Source organism: Egretta garzetta, unplaced genomic scaffold (assembly GCF_000687185.1).
Source record: "Egretta garzetta isolate BGI_Z169 unplaced genomic scaffold, ASM68718v1 scaffold526, whole genome shotgun sequence".
Classification (NCBI taxonomy): domain Eukaryota; kingdom Metazoa; phylum Chordata; class Aves; order Pelecaniformes; family Ardeidae; genus Egretta; species Egretta garzetta.
This window is the reverse complement of record NW_009259967.1, coordinates 687,323-700,925: the sequence shown is the minus strand read 5'-3', so window position 1 is coordinate 700,925 and position 13,603 is coordinate 687,323. Positions and strand designations below refer to the sequence as shown.

At 43.6% G+C, this 13,603-nt stretch overlaps 2 protein-coding genes across 2 annotated transcripts in view; both read left to right on the top strand.

Moving 5' to 3' along the window:
• RPAP1 (RNA polymerase II associated protein 1) overlaps positions 1 to 8,846 on the top strand; it is a 37,455-nt gene extending 28,609 nt beyond the window's left edge. Inside the window, exons 19-24 of the mRNA XM_009640224.2 lie at positions 249 to 398; positions 878 to 1,020; positions 2,360 to 3,164; positions 5,267 to 5,443; positions 6,132 to 6,188; positions 7,008 to 8,846. Of these exons, the coding sequence (XP_009638519.1) occupies positions 249 to 398; positions 878 to 1,020; positions 2,360 to 3,164; positions 5,267 to 5,443; positions 6,132 to 6,188; positions 7,008 to 7,160 (1,485 nt within the window). The 3' untranslated portion in view covers positions 7,161 to 8,846. The remainder of the gene's footprint in view (positions 1 to 248; positions 399 to 877; positions 1,021 to 2,359; positions 3,165 to 5,266; positions 5,444 to 6,131; positions 6,189 to 7,007) is intronic.
• LTK (leukocyte receptor tyrosine kinase) overlaps positions 7,350 to 13,603 on the top strand; it is a 178,079-nt gene continuing 171,825 nt past the window's right edge. The window contains exon 1 of the mRNA XM_035895760.1: positions 7,350 to 7,435. The gene's annotated coding sequence lies outside the window, so the exon portion shown is untranslated. The remainder of the gene's footprint in view (positions 7,436 to 13,603) is intronic.

The following is a 13,603-nucleotide window of genomic DNA, read 5'->3' as shown; positions in this document are numbered from 1 at the left end:
GCACTATGGAAAATGTAGGCAGTGACTACTAGTTACCTGTGGTGGGGATGATCATGATGGATGCAGGTGAGACCAGAGGTAGAAAAGCAGATATTTATCAGGCTATTTTTAAATATCCCTTTTGGAGTAGCCAACAGGAATTCTCATGGGAGAAGGTAGGGGATAGGTCTTGGAGAGGGCTATGTTTTACTTCCTCCAAGCACAAACTGTCTTAGTAGTATTTGTCTCCACTTCTGATTCCTTTATAGTACAGCTCTGTGCTGGGCTTCAGAGGCTTGAAGGATTATCTGGATCAAAGCTGGCAGACCAGACCTCCCTCTGTAACTCCCTCATCTGTGTGGATCCTGCGCCATGAATATCATCTGCAGTACTTTGTGTTAATGTTGGCTCGGAGAATGGTATTGTTATTAGTCCTTTCATTTCATTCACCTGAGGAATCGACTTCACCCTGGTCTCTCCAACTCAGTGTATCAGACTGGCAACTAGTCTTTGCATCCATGTTCTTTCTCATATTTGACTTAGGTCTGGTGACTCTTCAGCTGTCTTTTAATGCCCCGTTAGCAAATAATATCTTTACAGTTACTGGTGTGGGGATTTAAATCCAAAATACTTTGCTTGGCAAAATTATATTTTTGCCTGTCTTTGGGCTAGAATGAGAACAAAGTTTTCAAGTGTGCTGTTAAAAAAGGTGTCCAACTAGCGAAGACAATCAGGGGAAGGATAAAGAACTTGGTATGAATGCTGGCAGTTCTTGCAGTCTGCCTCAGTCTCTCACTTTCCAGCGAGATCTATGTCTCGGCTGACCCTCTTGTCCTTGTTGATTGCCTTGTTGACAAATGATATAGTGCTTTTATCTGTTGTTTTGTTTCCTGTACAGGCAGGCACTTGTCCAGATTATGCCCAGCATGCCTCACTCCATCACTGTGTTGCCATGGCATTGCTAAGCCGTCTGTTGCCAGGGAGTGAGCATCTGGCTTACGAGGTCCTACTGGATCTTGCCTTTAATCCGGAGTTTCTTCCGTAAGCTTTGCATTTTTTCCTTTCTGTAGTCTGGTACATGGGAAAACTTGGGAAAATTGAAAAAGCACACATTGGTGCTGCAATCTTGTCATAATTTTTGGCCTTTAATAGGGCCTGTATTCAAATTTTAGTTACTCATTGGCATATTCTCCAGTCACAGACCCTTCTAATCAGACCAGCAGTGTGGCTGCAGATTTCTCTCCAATGTACCAATGTTGAGAAATGTGACCAGTTTCTTTTGATCTCCTCTGTGGCAAGAGTCCTGTGATTCCTGATAGACCTGATTCTCACTAGACATGGGCATTTGACATAGCCTGAAAATCATATTAAATCTTCCTCAAACTGTTATTTGTACAAGTTCTTACACAAACTTTTGCTGATTTGACAACTGTAATGTCTTCCACCTTGCACTGGAAGAAATCAGGAGCATCTCAGATGTGAAGCCTCCCATGTCTGGCCAAGAAAATGGTAGCAGTTTATCTTGTTCATCACAATGCCCTTGGAGTTTACCATGGCACATCCCTGTAGGAGGTTGGACCAAGGTGCTGCAAGGAGAAACTATAGTTTTCCCAAAAGAAGGAAAGCTTGTGGGTGGGTTTGTCTGGGTGTTGTGGGGTTTTTTTTGGGTGGGGTGGTGGTGGTGTTGTGGGGTTTCTGTTTTTGTGGTTGTGTTTTGGGGCTTTTTTGGGGGTTTTTTGGTTGTGGTTTTTTGTTTTTGTTTTTTGGTTTTGTTTGTTTGTTTACAAATACCTCCTGTAGAGCTGCCATTTTGTGAGAACTTGACAAATAGTCAGAGACATGGTCAATCTCTGGTCTGAGATCATGGCATATGGATATGACACCCCCACCCCCAATTTCTAACTACTGGTGTGTATGGTTCCCCTGACGTTGCCACTGCCAGCTGCGAAGCTACTGTTTCGAGAATTGTTTTTGTAATTAATGTAGGCCTTGTATGATATGTGGTATTTCATCTCAGCACCCTGACAGCTGTGTGGGTAAGTAGGCTGCTGCTCTGGACAACGCATTGCAGCCTCCACACCAGACTGCTGGCATTGTGTGGAGGTTTTTCATGGCAAGGCCTTAGTGTGTTGCTAACTCCAAATGTAGTTCTGTATATTCTCTGTAAATGCTAAGAATAGCTGATGCTTTACAGGCAATCAGTGTTATCACAGCTGAATGCTGTAGAAACTGTTGTGAGTGCTGTGCATATACTACTCCCCATGATGCAGGAAGATTGTAGAGATTTCTGTGATGTTTGGTTTGTTTGGTATTCTGTATTTCTGTTTTTTGTTTGGTTTTTGTTTGGTTTTTTTAACTGATGTTTGTCTTTATCTTGCAGTGAAGGGAAAGCTGGAGGGCCAGAAGCAGCCGACTTCTCTGATATTTTGCATCTGGGTACCAGTGCCAAACTGGCACAGCCTGGCTCTGCAGCAGCATTTTTTTCAAAGGCTACTCGTGGTGCACTGCTGAAAGAATCGTACCAGAATCTGCCTTTCATCCGCTCCTGCTACCTTTCTCATTTTGTCCACTTGCAGCCTACCCTTATGCGTTCCCAAGCATCCTACCAAGGACGAAATTACCTTATCCAGTCAATGCTGCTTCCTGAGGTCAAAGGGCCCATCCTGCCTTCAGACTGGCCATTCTTTCCACTTATCAGCCTCTACAACAAAGTGACTAATGCAGAGACACATGGGGCTGTACTGAACTCTCTCCCACTTGACCTCGTCAACACTGTGACCTGGAACCTGCAGTGGGTCTTGTTGCTGGAAACCTGGCGTGCTAAAACCCTGCAGAGCATCCCTACTGCTGCCAAACTTGCGCGGCTTATGTGTGTCTTCCTCACAGGCGCTGACCTCTTTCTAGAAGCACCGATCCACCGCTACACAGCTGCCCTTCTCTCTGTGTATTGCCAACCCAAGGCATTGGACTCCCTGAACTTGGATGCTCCTCTCCCTGGTTTGGCTTCCTTCCATGATCTCTATATAAGTCTCCTTGAGCAGTTTGAAGGTGTCTCCTTTGGAGATCCACTCTTTGGAGTCTTTGTTCTTCTACCTCTACAGAAGCGTTTCAGTGTTCATTTGCGTCTCTCTGTTTTTGGGGAGCACACAAGTATCCTGCGGGCACTGGGAGTGCCACTCCAGCAGGTAATCCTGGCTTATAGTAGTTGCCTGTCACTGGATATTTCTGGGTTACTGTGCTCTTGCCTGTGTTTCTCCAACTTGATTTGGGCATCCTCCCAGCACTTCGGCTTCTTCCTCATCCCTCCTTGTCCTGAAGAATAGTCATTCTTTCTTTGCTTAGAAGCTTTTCATTCTCCCTGAAGAAAGTCCAATACATGGAATGTAAAATAGAATAGGAATGGAGAGCAATGTTCTTTTGATTCAGGGCTGTGACAGTAATGCAGTAATGTATGGATTTTGTTGTTGTTGTGTGTTTGGTTTTTTTTATTTTTTTTTTTTTTTTTTTTTTTAAACAGCTTGATTGGTTGTAAGTCTGAAGAATGGAGTCCAGCCTCTGTAGGTGCACGCCTGTGTCACATAATCATTTTCAAAAACCCATTGAATTTTGTTTTGAGAGCAGATAGTGTGTATATGTGGAGTGCAGAAGCTGTGAAATTGTTCAGTCTTCAGTGGTAACTGTCCCACACCCCGGCTGGTCTAATGATTGAGAACCTCCTTCTCCTTTATGAAGGGCCAGTCTGCACCCCATGTTCTTCTACCAGCAATTACCTTTCCCTCATCTTGGTGAGAACCTTTTCCTTGCCCAGTGCATGAACAAACAGTCATTTTTCCTCCCAACTATGTTTCACATTTAGTTATACTGGAGTTGTGCTTTGCTGGGTACCTCAGTGAAAAATTTGATCTGTCAAGTGCAGGACTGCTTTTCTTTTGAATGAGCAGAGCACAAGAGATGTAATTTAGCTGGCTTTAAGTTGTATGTCAGTTGTCAAACAATACCTGATCTAGCATAAAGTTTACTAATACAAAGATAACCTTTCAATTTTTTTTTTTTCCCCCCCAAACCACTGTGAACCAGCAGTTTACACGAGATCAGTGCTTTATGTTGTGTGGTTGCAGCGCTTTTGCTCTGGTTGTAGTAGCCCTGTGGCCAGTTTTCCATATCATTATGGCCAGATGAGCCTTTGTTTCTTAAGCCAAGTAAGTCAAGATATTCTGGCCTGCTTCTTAAGATAAGCATTCTGTTCTCTTGATGTTCCCAGTAGCCCTTCCCTGTCTCCATTCTGGTTCCACAGATATATGTAGGAAAAGAGCTGAACACCGTATTCCAGATGAAAGCCTTGATTCTATGTTGCGTGCTTTATCTTGTCTTGATCCATCAACACCAGATCCCTCAGTACCATCAGAATTGTGGCATGTGTTGCAATGGAGAACGCTTAAAAGCGGATTGTTTTTCATGTGCTCAGAAATTTTTTTTAAAGCCAAATACTTTGAACAATGTTTTCATTACTGTGTTGCTCAAAAACAAACTATGTGTTGGAAAAGTTGAGCAAGATCACTTGAGGAGTATTGTTTGTTTGGGTTTTTTCCCTTTTTGCCTTAAGCTAAAAATACCTTAGCGGGCAGTACAAATACCCTAGCAGGCTGACTGCTTTTTGAATTGAGTAAAATCAATGATTGTCTTTAATCATGTAAAGAAGATGCTTCAAAGTGAAATATGTAATTTTAGCCCTAGAGGACGTATCCAAAATTGAGAAGAATAAAAATTGGACTTCTAGAGAGGGGAAAAGCAAACAAAACCAAGTTGTTGCTAGAAGCTTTTCTAACCTATTTTTCAAAGCTCAACAGTCAGAAAATGTTGGAAAGTTTGCTTAACAGCAACCTTAACTCTGGCACATATTTTTCTGGCTTTTCTTTGCTGGCTAAATGCATAGGTCAGTGTAAGCCTCTCTAGTACATCAGCAGGATGCAGTGCTGTTGCAAATACTTTGTCTCCTTACTTTGAAACCACTCTTCTCACCTGTGCCAAAAAGCAACTGCAGTGATTTAACCAGTAAAACATTTCTCCATAAAGCTGAAGAGGTCTTGAGGATGCTTTGTCAAAGACATGTCACATTAGTCAGTGTGTGCAGTCACAGCTCTGTGCCAAATGGGAGTTGTGCCAGAACACAGCGTGTTATATGGGAGTGTGTGCGCAAACAGCTGGGGAAGGGCAGCCTGAAGTCATTAACTTCCCCTCGCTACTTAGACAAAAATTGTGATGTTGCCTCTGGGTGGGTTTGTTGCAGTTTCCTGTGCCTCTCGAGCGATACACTTCCCCTCCTGAGGATAACCTGAACCTCCTGCGACTCTACTTCCGAACACTGGTGACTGGTGCACTGCGTCACACCTGGTGCCCTGTTCTCTATGTGGTGGCTGTGGCTCATGTGAACAGCTTTATATTCTCCCAAGACGGCACGACACAGGTAGGTAATGGATAGCAGAGCCTCGGGGCTGGCAGCTTTGGGTTTTGCATCTGGTCTTCCCAAGGGTCCAGTATGATTTGTGCTGAATCACTGACCCTGGGCTTGAAAACTAAGATTGTCAGCAGATGATTCGAGGACTGGTCAGCTGTTTGAGAATCCACATATGAGGTGCAGACAGCAGCTCTTGTTCATAATACCCTAAAGCACTTGCAGTAATGGTAGCCAATCCTACATAAACCTTTGAAGTCAGTCACTATGTGGGCTATGGTATGGGGGGAAGAATGAAGCAGGGAGTTGAGGGAGCTGATCAGGCAGAGAAAGCTTGTAATAGATTTAGCCTCTGACTGGGTCAGTCTCAAAGTGCAGAATATTCTTTCCCTTCACCTTGCTTGAATAACCAGGCAGAAACTGTCCCATGGCCTTGGGACCTCTAGCAGTGGTTACTTGTGCTAACACTTCACCTCTGATCTACAGTTCTACCTGAAAGTTGAGAAATCAGCTGAGTTTCAGGTCAGGGGAAGGAGGAGAGAGGCAGGATCCAAGTGATGGCCATCTCAAGCCCTAGCTGATGGAACAAGCTGCTCTTTGGAGCATCATCGTAATGAGCAAAGCATCCTCATGGAGTGCTGTATGCCTGTGGGCGAAGGTAGCACTGTGCCATATTAAGCAAAGTATGTTTTGTTCCCAGGAGACAGATGCTGCTCGGAAAAGCATGCTGCGGAAGACATGGCTGTTGGTGGATGAGGTAGGATCTGTAAGGTTCAGTCTGTGCCACTGGGACTAAAGTTTTTCTGACATGGTACTCTTACAGATTTACCTTTGGCTTTTGAAATTTGTGTTTAACAAATTTGTGTTTTGAAATTTGCTTTTGAAGTCTGCGTTTTACTACTTGCTAATTTGAGAATGAGAGCAGATGAGCAGCAGGGTTTTGACCTGCAATCACTATAAATACTGTTATCCAGTTCTTGTAGTAATTAAACTCAAAGCACTGAGACAATCGGAACCTAGATTAATCTTCTGTACTGTATTCCCATGCCTCTTGGCCAAGCTGCATTATGCCTGGATAGTGAGAGGTCCTAGAGAGATGATTCTAGCACAACTATGAATAGGTGGCCAGCAGTGATCTCCCTTAACTCTAGTTGGATGCTTCCCCAAAAAAGAACAAAACAGATGTAAGGTTTCTCTTTCTCAGGGAGCTTGCCAAAGTCTATAATTTGTGTGACAGAGCTGGGTCATTTGGCCATTTATGTTTAGTGTCCAGAGTAAAGTCATAGATCCCACTCAAAACCCCATTTGGGCTTCTGGCAAGAAGTCATTGTGAGGGGTCGTTGTGGAGACAGTGGAGTTGTGTTCAGAAGAGGAAATCTCATGCAAATCAAAAGTGATTTTTTTTTTTTGGAAGAAACTCACCTTATATAGCTCTTCTGTTGAGGATGATGCAATTAAGTGTGTTGGGCATGGTAGAACCATACTATCTGGCAGGTCGCTATGTGGTGTTGGAGGCAGGGTGGAAAAGATTAGATACTGTTCGGACTTGCTTAATGGCTGCTGTTTCTTTCTTCAGAACTTGAAAAAGCACCTACTCTACTACAGACTGCTGAATGCAGAGAGCCCTTTGGGATTTGACCTTTACGAGCAGCTCCCTCCCATGCGACTGAAGTACCTGCAGAGCGTGACACAGAAAGAAAATGAGAATGCACCAGCGCTAGTCTTATAGCAAAACACTTGTGCAAGAAGAGGGCCAAGGGGGAGAATGGAAGAGCTCAGTTTGTGCTTCACTGATGAAACTATGTGCACTTCAGACAGTTTTAGTGTCTTACCTGGACACTTGGCATCTTCACAAAGTGAAGCACTAGTAGGATGCTTGCAGCCCTGCAGAACAATACACATCATCTCAAGATATGGCAATATATGTGTGTGGCCTCTACCTGATGAATGCTGGAGCATTTTCTTCCATTCTCTTTCAGGTTGATCTACTTCTCCATGGAGAAGGTGAGAATGTATCTGAGAGGCATTGGACTCTTGAATACTTCCTGTTGAAGGAAGTGGAAAACCTATTTCATTCAGTCAGGCGGGAGACTGTGGGTTCTGTCTGGGGTGTCTGTCTTCCCCAGATCTTTCCCTTGCTTTTTTTGTACCCTGAGTTTTGAATGGTCTTTTCCCCACACTATCCCTTGCAAATAAAATGACAATACAGCAAGGAAGAAGGTGATCCTGAGAGCTTATTTTTAACAATGTATATATACAAGCAGCTTCTCCAGGACAGTGGTCTGTGCCCACAATCAGTCACACAGATGTATTGTCAGACCTCTAAAAGATAGTATTTCCTAGTGTAGTGGTACAAACATGGGATATCCTCCCTTGGCTGTCTTTTGGATAGTCTCTAAACTGCTTTCTTTTCTCCCATAATTTGTTTACACTTATATAACAAGATCAAAAATCATTTCTTTGCAGGGAAGGATGCTTGGCAGTAACCACTCCTCATTTGGGAAAAAAACCTCCCAAGTATCTGCTTAACTAGAATATGTATCAGTTGCCCTCTGAGAAGAGGGGAATGTAATTTAAATTTTAAAGTGGAGTTCCTAAGCTTAAACCTAATTTGAAAAATTCCTAATTTGATCCCACTTCTACATCCAAGTTCTGTATTGCAGCCTCAGAATCAAGGGCTACAAGTATAGTGCCCTAAAAGGCTCACCACGTGTGCCAGGTCAAGTCCAGAATTTACCCTAGGTGTGATCTCATTGAATGTTCTATTTATATACAAAAATTTTTGCAAAACTATGGTCACTCTGGCAGGCTTTTGTTTGGAGAACTTAATTTTATGAACAAAACTTGTAAAAGTTACTTATTTTGTTTTATTCTTATGAATAAATTGCTCTAGAAGGTGCAGGATGATGCCTAGCCTAAAGACCTAGGCTTCTCCCTTTACCTATCAAACAGGCCAAGCTAGCTTCCTTCCAAAGAAACCGTGCCTGTATTAACGTTGCTGAAGTGAACGTCCTAATAAGAGTGTGAAACACTGATAATAGGCCAGCTCATAATTGTTGAAATTGTGCCAGACAAGAAACAAATTCCAGCCAGTAACTTTATGGATGTGGTGCTGTCTTTGCATTGGCAATTTTCCAAGTGTACTAGTCTTCCTTAAGTTGCTAGAAAATACACTTCATCTTTACCCCCTTATTTCAGATAGGAAATGAGTAGAACTGATGTTTCATTTAAACCTCTCTCTCTCTCTTTTTGTTTGTTTTTCGTCCCGTCCTCCCTGCAGCTTTTGGTCTGTGGTTCCTCTCTGCTGCATATCAATGTCACATAACAGCATGGGTTTATTTGTTGTTAATTATTTTTAAAGTACTTGATGTGATTAAAAGTTTAATAAAAGGCATTCAAGTTTCTATTCTGTCTAGATGGTGAGAGCCCAGCAGTTGTCTTTCAAGAGCAATGGATGGTAAAATTTAAGGCCTCCTAGCTGCCCATTTAAAAGCAGCCTTCATCAAGGACTTTGCCTTTTGCTTTTCAGACCTTCAGTTATAAAAGTTCTTGCAGTCCTTTCTGCAATGCAAAGTTGAATTTTATAATGTATACAAGGGTGTAAATAAATATTTTGATAGATCTGCAGGGTTTTTTTTGAACTATGAGAATGCTCTCCTTTATTTAAATCTTTCTTGAGTTTGGATAGCTCTGTTTGCAATTCATCAGTACCTTGGAAATGCTACTGCTGTGAGGAAATCCGCTAAGCTTTAGAGCTCTGTAAGAGAGCTCTTCAAGCCAAAGGCATCATCCTGCTTGTTTGGTGGGTCATTAATACAGGGTACCCAATGCTGTGTGTACTTCAGGGTGGTGGTGGTGCAGGGTGGGTATTGAGTGACTTGTCACGTGCCACAGGTAGGAAGACAGTAAAAAAAACTGTCCATGGATTCTATCTGTAGGTGACGAGAGAGGAGGTGGATTTCATTTATTTTGTGAACTCTGGGAAGTAAAGGATCAGGCTTTTTCTTGATTCTCAAAAGCCCCTCTTGTTTCCAGATGTTCCTCAAACCATTAGTATATGCCCAGAAAAATACTTGCATCTTTTAACCTGAAATTCTGATGGAAGCATCAGCAATGGAGGGAAGGAAAAGAGAGGATCCCAAATCGTTCTGCAGGCCACACCTGTGTGCAGAACTTTCTAAGGACGCTGCATGTGAGCCATAAGCTTTCAAAACTTTGGCTGTCATTTGCAATGGTACAGCAATCCTAAGCTTGATTTTTTTTTTCTTTTTTTTTTTTTTTAAGGCTTTGGGGAGTCTTGCACTAGATTTCTCTGCAGAACGCTAGAGGGCATTGCTTTATCTAGTTTAAATGTAAGCTTTCCTGGCTTCAGTGTAATTGGGACTTAAAAAAAACCAAAACAGCCAACCCTTAAACCTGGTTTGAATTTTCTGCACTTTTAATTTTTGCATATACTTTTGGAGAAAGTGTGGAGAATTAAATAATTTTTTTATGTGATCAGTTGCTAAGAATCATGTAGTGCTTTGCCAGCAGGAGCATTTTTGAAAAATCCTGGTAGAGTGAATGGAAGCTTGAAACTTAAACTGAATGCAGTCGGAAGCAGAACCAAAGTGTGCCAGTTCTGTTAAATCCTGATCAGAGTAACTGAGGAGATGAAGCAAATGAAAACCATCCCCAAAATTGATGTGACTTCTTAACTCCTTATCAAAAGCTTAAGATTTCTTTGAGAAGAAAATAATCCTGCTTTTTTTTTCACAAATAGGTTTCTGAGGTTGAAGTGGCTCTCACTCAGAACAGCATGTGTTGTCTGGTAACTCTGATTGTAAGACAAAAAACTCACCACCAACCAAATAAAAAAATCCTCATGGGTGCTGTCTTTTAATTCTTAGAAAGAAAAAAAACCCTCTATCTTCTGGTCCTCTGTGGCTAGAAAGTGCTTGGTTTCGTCCAAGTTACTGATATTATCCCATATAGGAGCAATGGGAATCTGTACTGGGAAAAATTCAGCAGGGAATCTGCTGGAAGGCAGCAACAATGTGGTTTTAAAAAGAGGTGGTTGGTGGGACTGTAGATGAGTTGGAGATAATCCTTCTAGTATTGCTGTTGAGTTGCTGGTAAGATGGTGGGGCTGTCACAGTTTTGCATCCCATAACTTTAATGGCAGCAGTTTTCTGCATTCCACTGAATCTTCCTTCGCATTTTGAAAGGGAAGAGAGAGAAATCATCAGCTAAGAAGCATGTCCTTTTCTGCCTAGAAGAAATGGAGTTGATTTGTGATCCTTTGACTGTGTGAGTAGTTTGAATTCCCTGGATTTAGGATGCCTGTCTGGTGGCTTGGTCCATTTTGGGCAGGAGCGATTCCCAAAGAAGATGTAGGCAACTCAGTAGCTGGCTGTACTATGCACTGGGGTAGGACAAAGCCTGGCAGAAGAAAGTAACGAGTTAGGCAAGGAAGAAATCAAAATAGGACTGAAACCTCACTGTATGGGGACTTCTAGCAGTAAAGTATACATGAAGCATTATATGATTAAAGCACTTGCATTCCACTGTATTTATTGACTATTTCAGTTTGACAGTGGAATTTAATAATCTATTTCTAGACTAATGCATTCTGTCTGGCCACTTAATATCAGGCAAACCTAAGCACCTTTTGCTGATGAAGTCACGGACAGATAGAACAAGCCATAAGATGTGGACTTATAAATATACTACTGTCAGACAGAAAGTAGAGCAGAAAGGCATGTTAATCCAAGCCATAAGATGTGGACTTATAAATATACTACGTGTCAGACAAATTCATTTCTTTTGGTGTCAGACAGAAAGTAGAGCAGAACTTGCTTTTGCTCCTTCCTAGTTCTTCAAACTTCTTGGAAATCTCTCATCAATGAAGTGGTGCTGCCTCTAGCTGCTAATCAAATCTGGGAGCAAAACATGTTTTCTTCAGCTTATAGAAGCTCATTGAAGCTCCCCATTCACAAAGCTGGCCCTCTGATATCCCCTGTATAAATAACTTTATGACAATTTACTGGTCTTTCCCCCCCTTTGAATGGAGAATGCACTGTGAAGACATGCTCTCAGAACTGCTGCTGTTTTGTACAATGAGTGGTGGTTGTATGCAGGGGTGAAATGGCCGCTGTGTGCCCCCCTCCTTCCCTTTTTTGCGGTAATCTTGATTCTCAAAACCACTGTTGCAAACATGCTGTATATGGATTTCTGGCCGGCCCCAGCCCAAAGAAGAGTGTGAAGAGCTCCAATTCAGCCTGACTGAAGTTGTATTGTGCAAAAGGACGAGATGCTGCACTGGCAGTGTCATGGTGAGCCTCCAGGCAACCCTGCCCCTGAGCAATGGCTGTGTGCAGGTTACTGACACACAAAGGTGTTGCTTTTAGACAGAGCGGCACCTGGCCCCTCTTTTGGTCCAGTTCTTTATTTTCTGCTGGGGCATAACTAGCAGACACCAGCAGACACGTGGCTCCGGAGACCTGAGCAATATCCTTTACCCTGCCCCATGGCGACTTTTATGCAGTACTCTCTTGTCTCTTAAGCAACCAGCTCGTAAGTCCAGTCAGGGCAATGGATGTTTCCAGAAAGTACTGTACATGGACATCATAACAAAGTCTAAGGTATATGAGGAAGCCAGGGGCAACTATCCTCTGTGTCCCCCTGTCCCAATCTAACATGGATGACAAACCAGACCACTGATGTTAATTCTTGTTATGAAGCAGCAACTTGTCCTGGCTACAACAAAAAGCACAGCCACATGTGTGACTGTGTATGCTAAAATGTGAGGTTGGTGCATTAATTGATTGCTAAGGCTGGAAGTAAGTTTTCTGGAACAATCTGGGAGCCTGTCCTGAGGGGTGGCACCTGTGGGGCTGGGCAGGTAATGGGGAACACCTGGGCCCAGCACTAGCCCTCAGAGAGCTTGTGGAGGGGCCAGCAGCAGCATCGACAGGAGGAAAATACTGTGTTTCATCCATTTTATCTGCTTTTCTGGAGCACCGGGTGGCACCACGGACCAGGTTGGCAGTGTTAAATTCTGTGTTTTGTGTGCTGTGGCCAGGGCTGACATGTTCCTGTTGGGTTGAGGCTTTTGCCTGGCTGAGGCGATTGCTGTGGTTTTGGGGCTGTGCTGATAGTTGCCTCGCACTTCCCCCAAGGAAGGAGGGAGGATTGCCCGAGTCCTCAGCCTTGTGCTCGTCTTGTCCTCAGTGAGGCCTCACTTTGGGGTGGTTTGTGGGGCCCTGGGGTGTACTGAGGGGCCTCTGGCAGGCCCCAGGCTCCTCCGGCTGCTTGGTGTGGAGGCGGGAGGCAGGAGAAGCCCGATCCTTGTGGTAGCTGAGGGGACGGGGGAGCGGGAAAGCAGGTGCTGGAGGTCCCACCACAGCACAACCTCGCTCCCCAACCACAGTGACCAGTCTGAGGCTTTAGGAGGGGACAAAGGGAAGGACTGAGCAAGCCAGTGAGCATGGAGGGTGTCTCAGATTTTGGGTGCTGTTGTTTCTGGGTCTCTCACATTGAGGTGAGGTTTGTGGTTCCCCCTCTCTCTCCACAGTGTCTCCCCTCCCCCACTAACTCCCCTCATGTGTTTTCTTCCCCATCCCTGTTGTCCTTCACTAAGCTCTCCTTCCCTCCTCATCCCTGTTTGCCTTTCTATTTTGAATTTTCCCCCATCATAGTAACTTCCAGTTCTTTTCTGTTGGCTTTTCTCACTCTTTCTGCTGTTTGCAGAAGCAATCAGTAATTCAGTAGTTAAACTGGAGAACTGAGATGCTGCTGCTGAATTTGAGGTGGAAGCTCGCGTCTCTTAGGGTGTTCATCTGATAGTCTGGGCAGATTCCCATAAATAACGTGCCCATTTGGAAACCTTACGTCGAAGAAGGCTGTAGCTTTACTTTTAAGACTCAGATTGCCTGCTGCGTAGGTGGTGTAAGCACACCATGCCATTTGGGTCTGATCTGTCAAATATTTGATGACACTTTAGCAATCAATCTATCTGATCTGTCTGCTGAAAGGAAGACTGGCGCTTGTGTATCAAGTGACTTTTCTTCACCATTATCACTTTCACCATGGTAAGCTTTCGCCTCATAAAATCCATGAGCACATCTCCAAAATGGTGTCCTAGGCTTCCTCAGTGTGTGGGGGCTTTTATTAGCAGCTTCCCTCACTGTG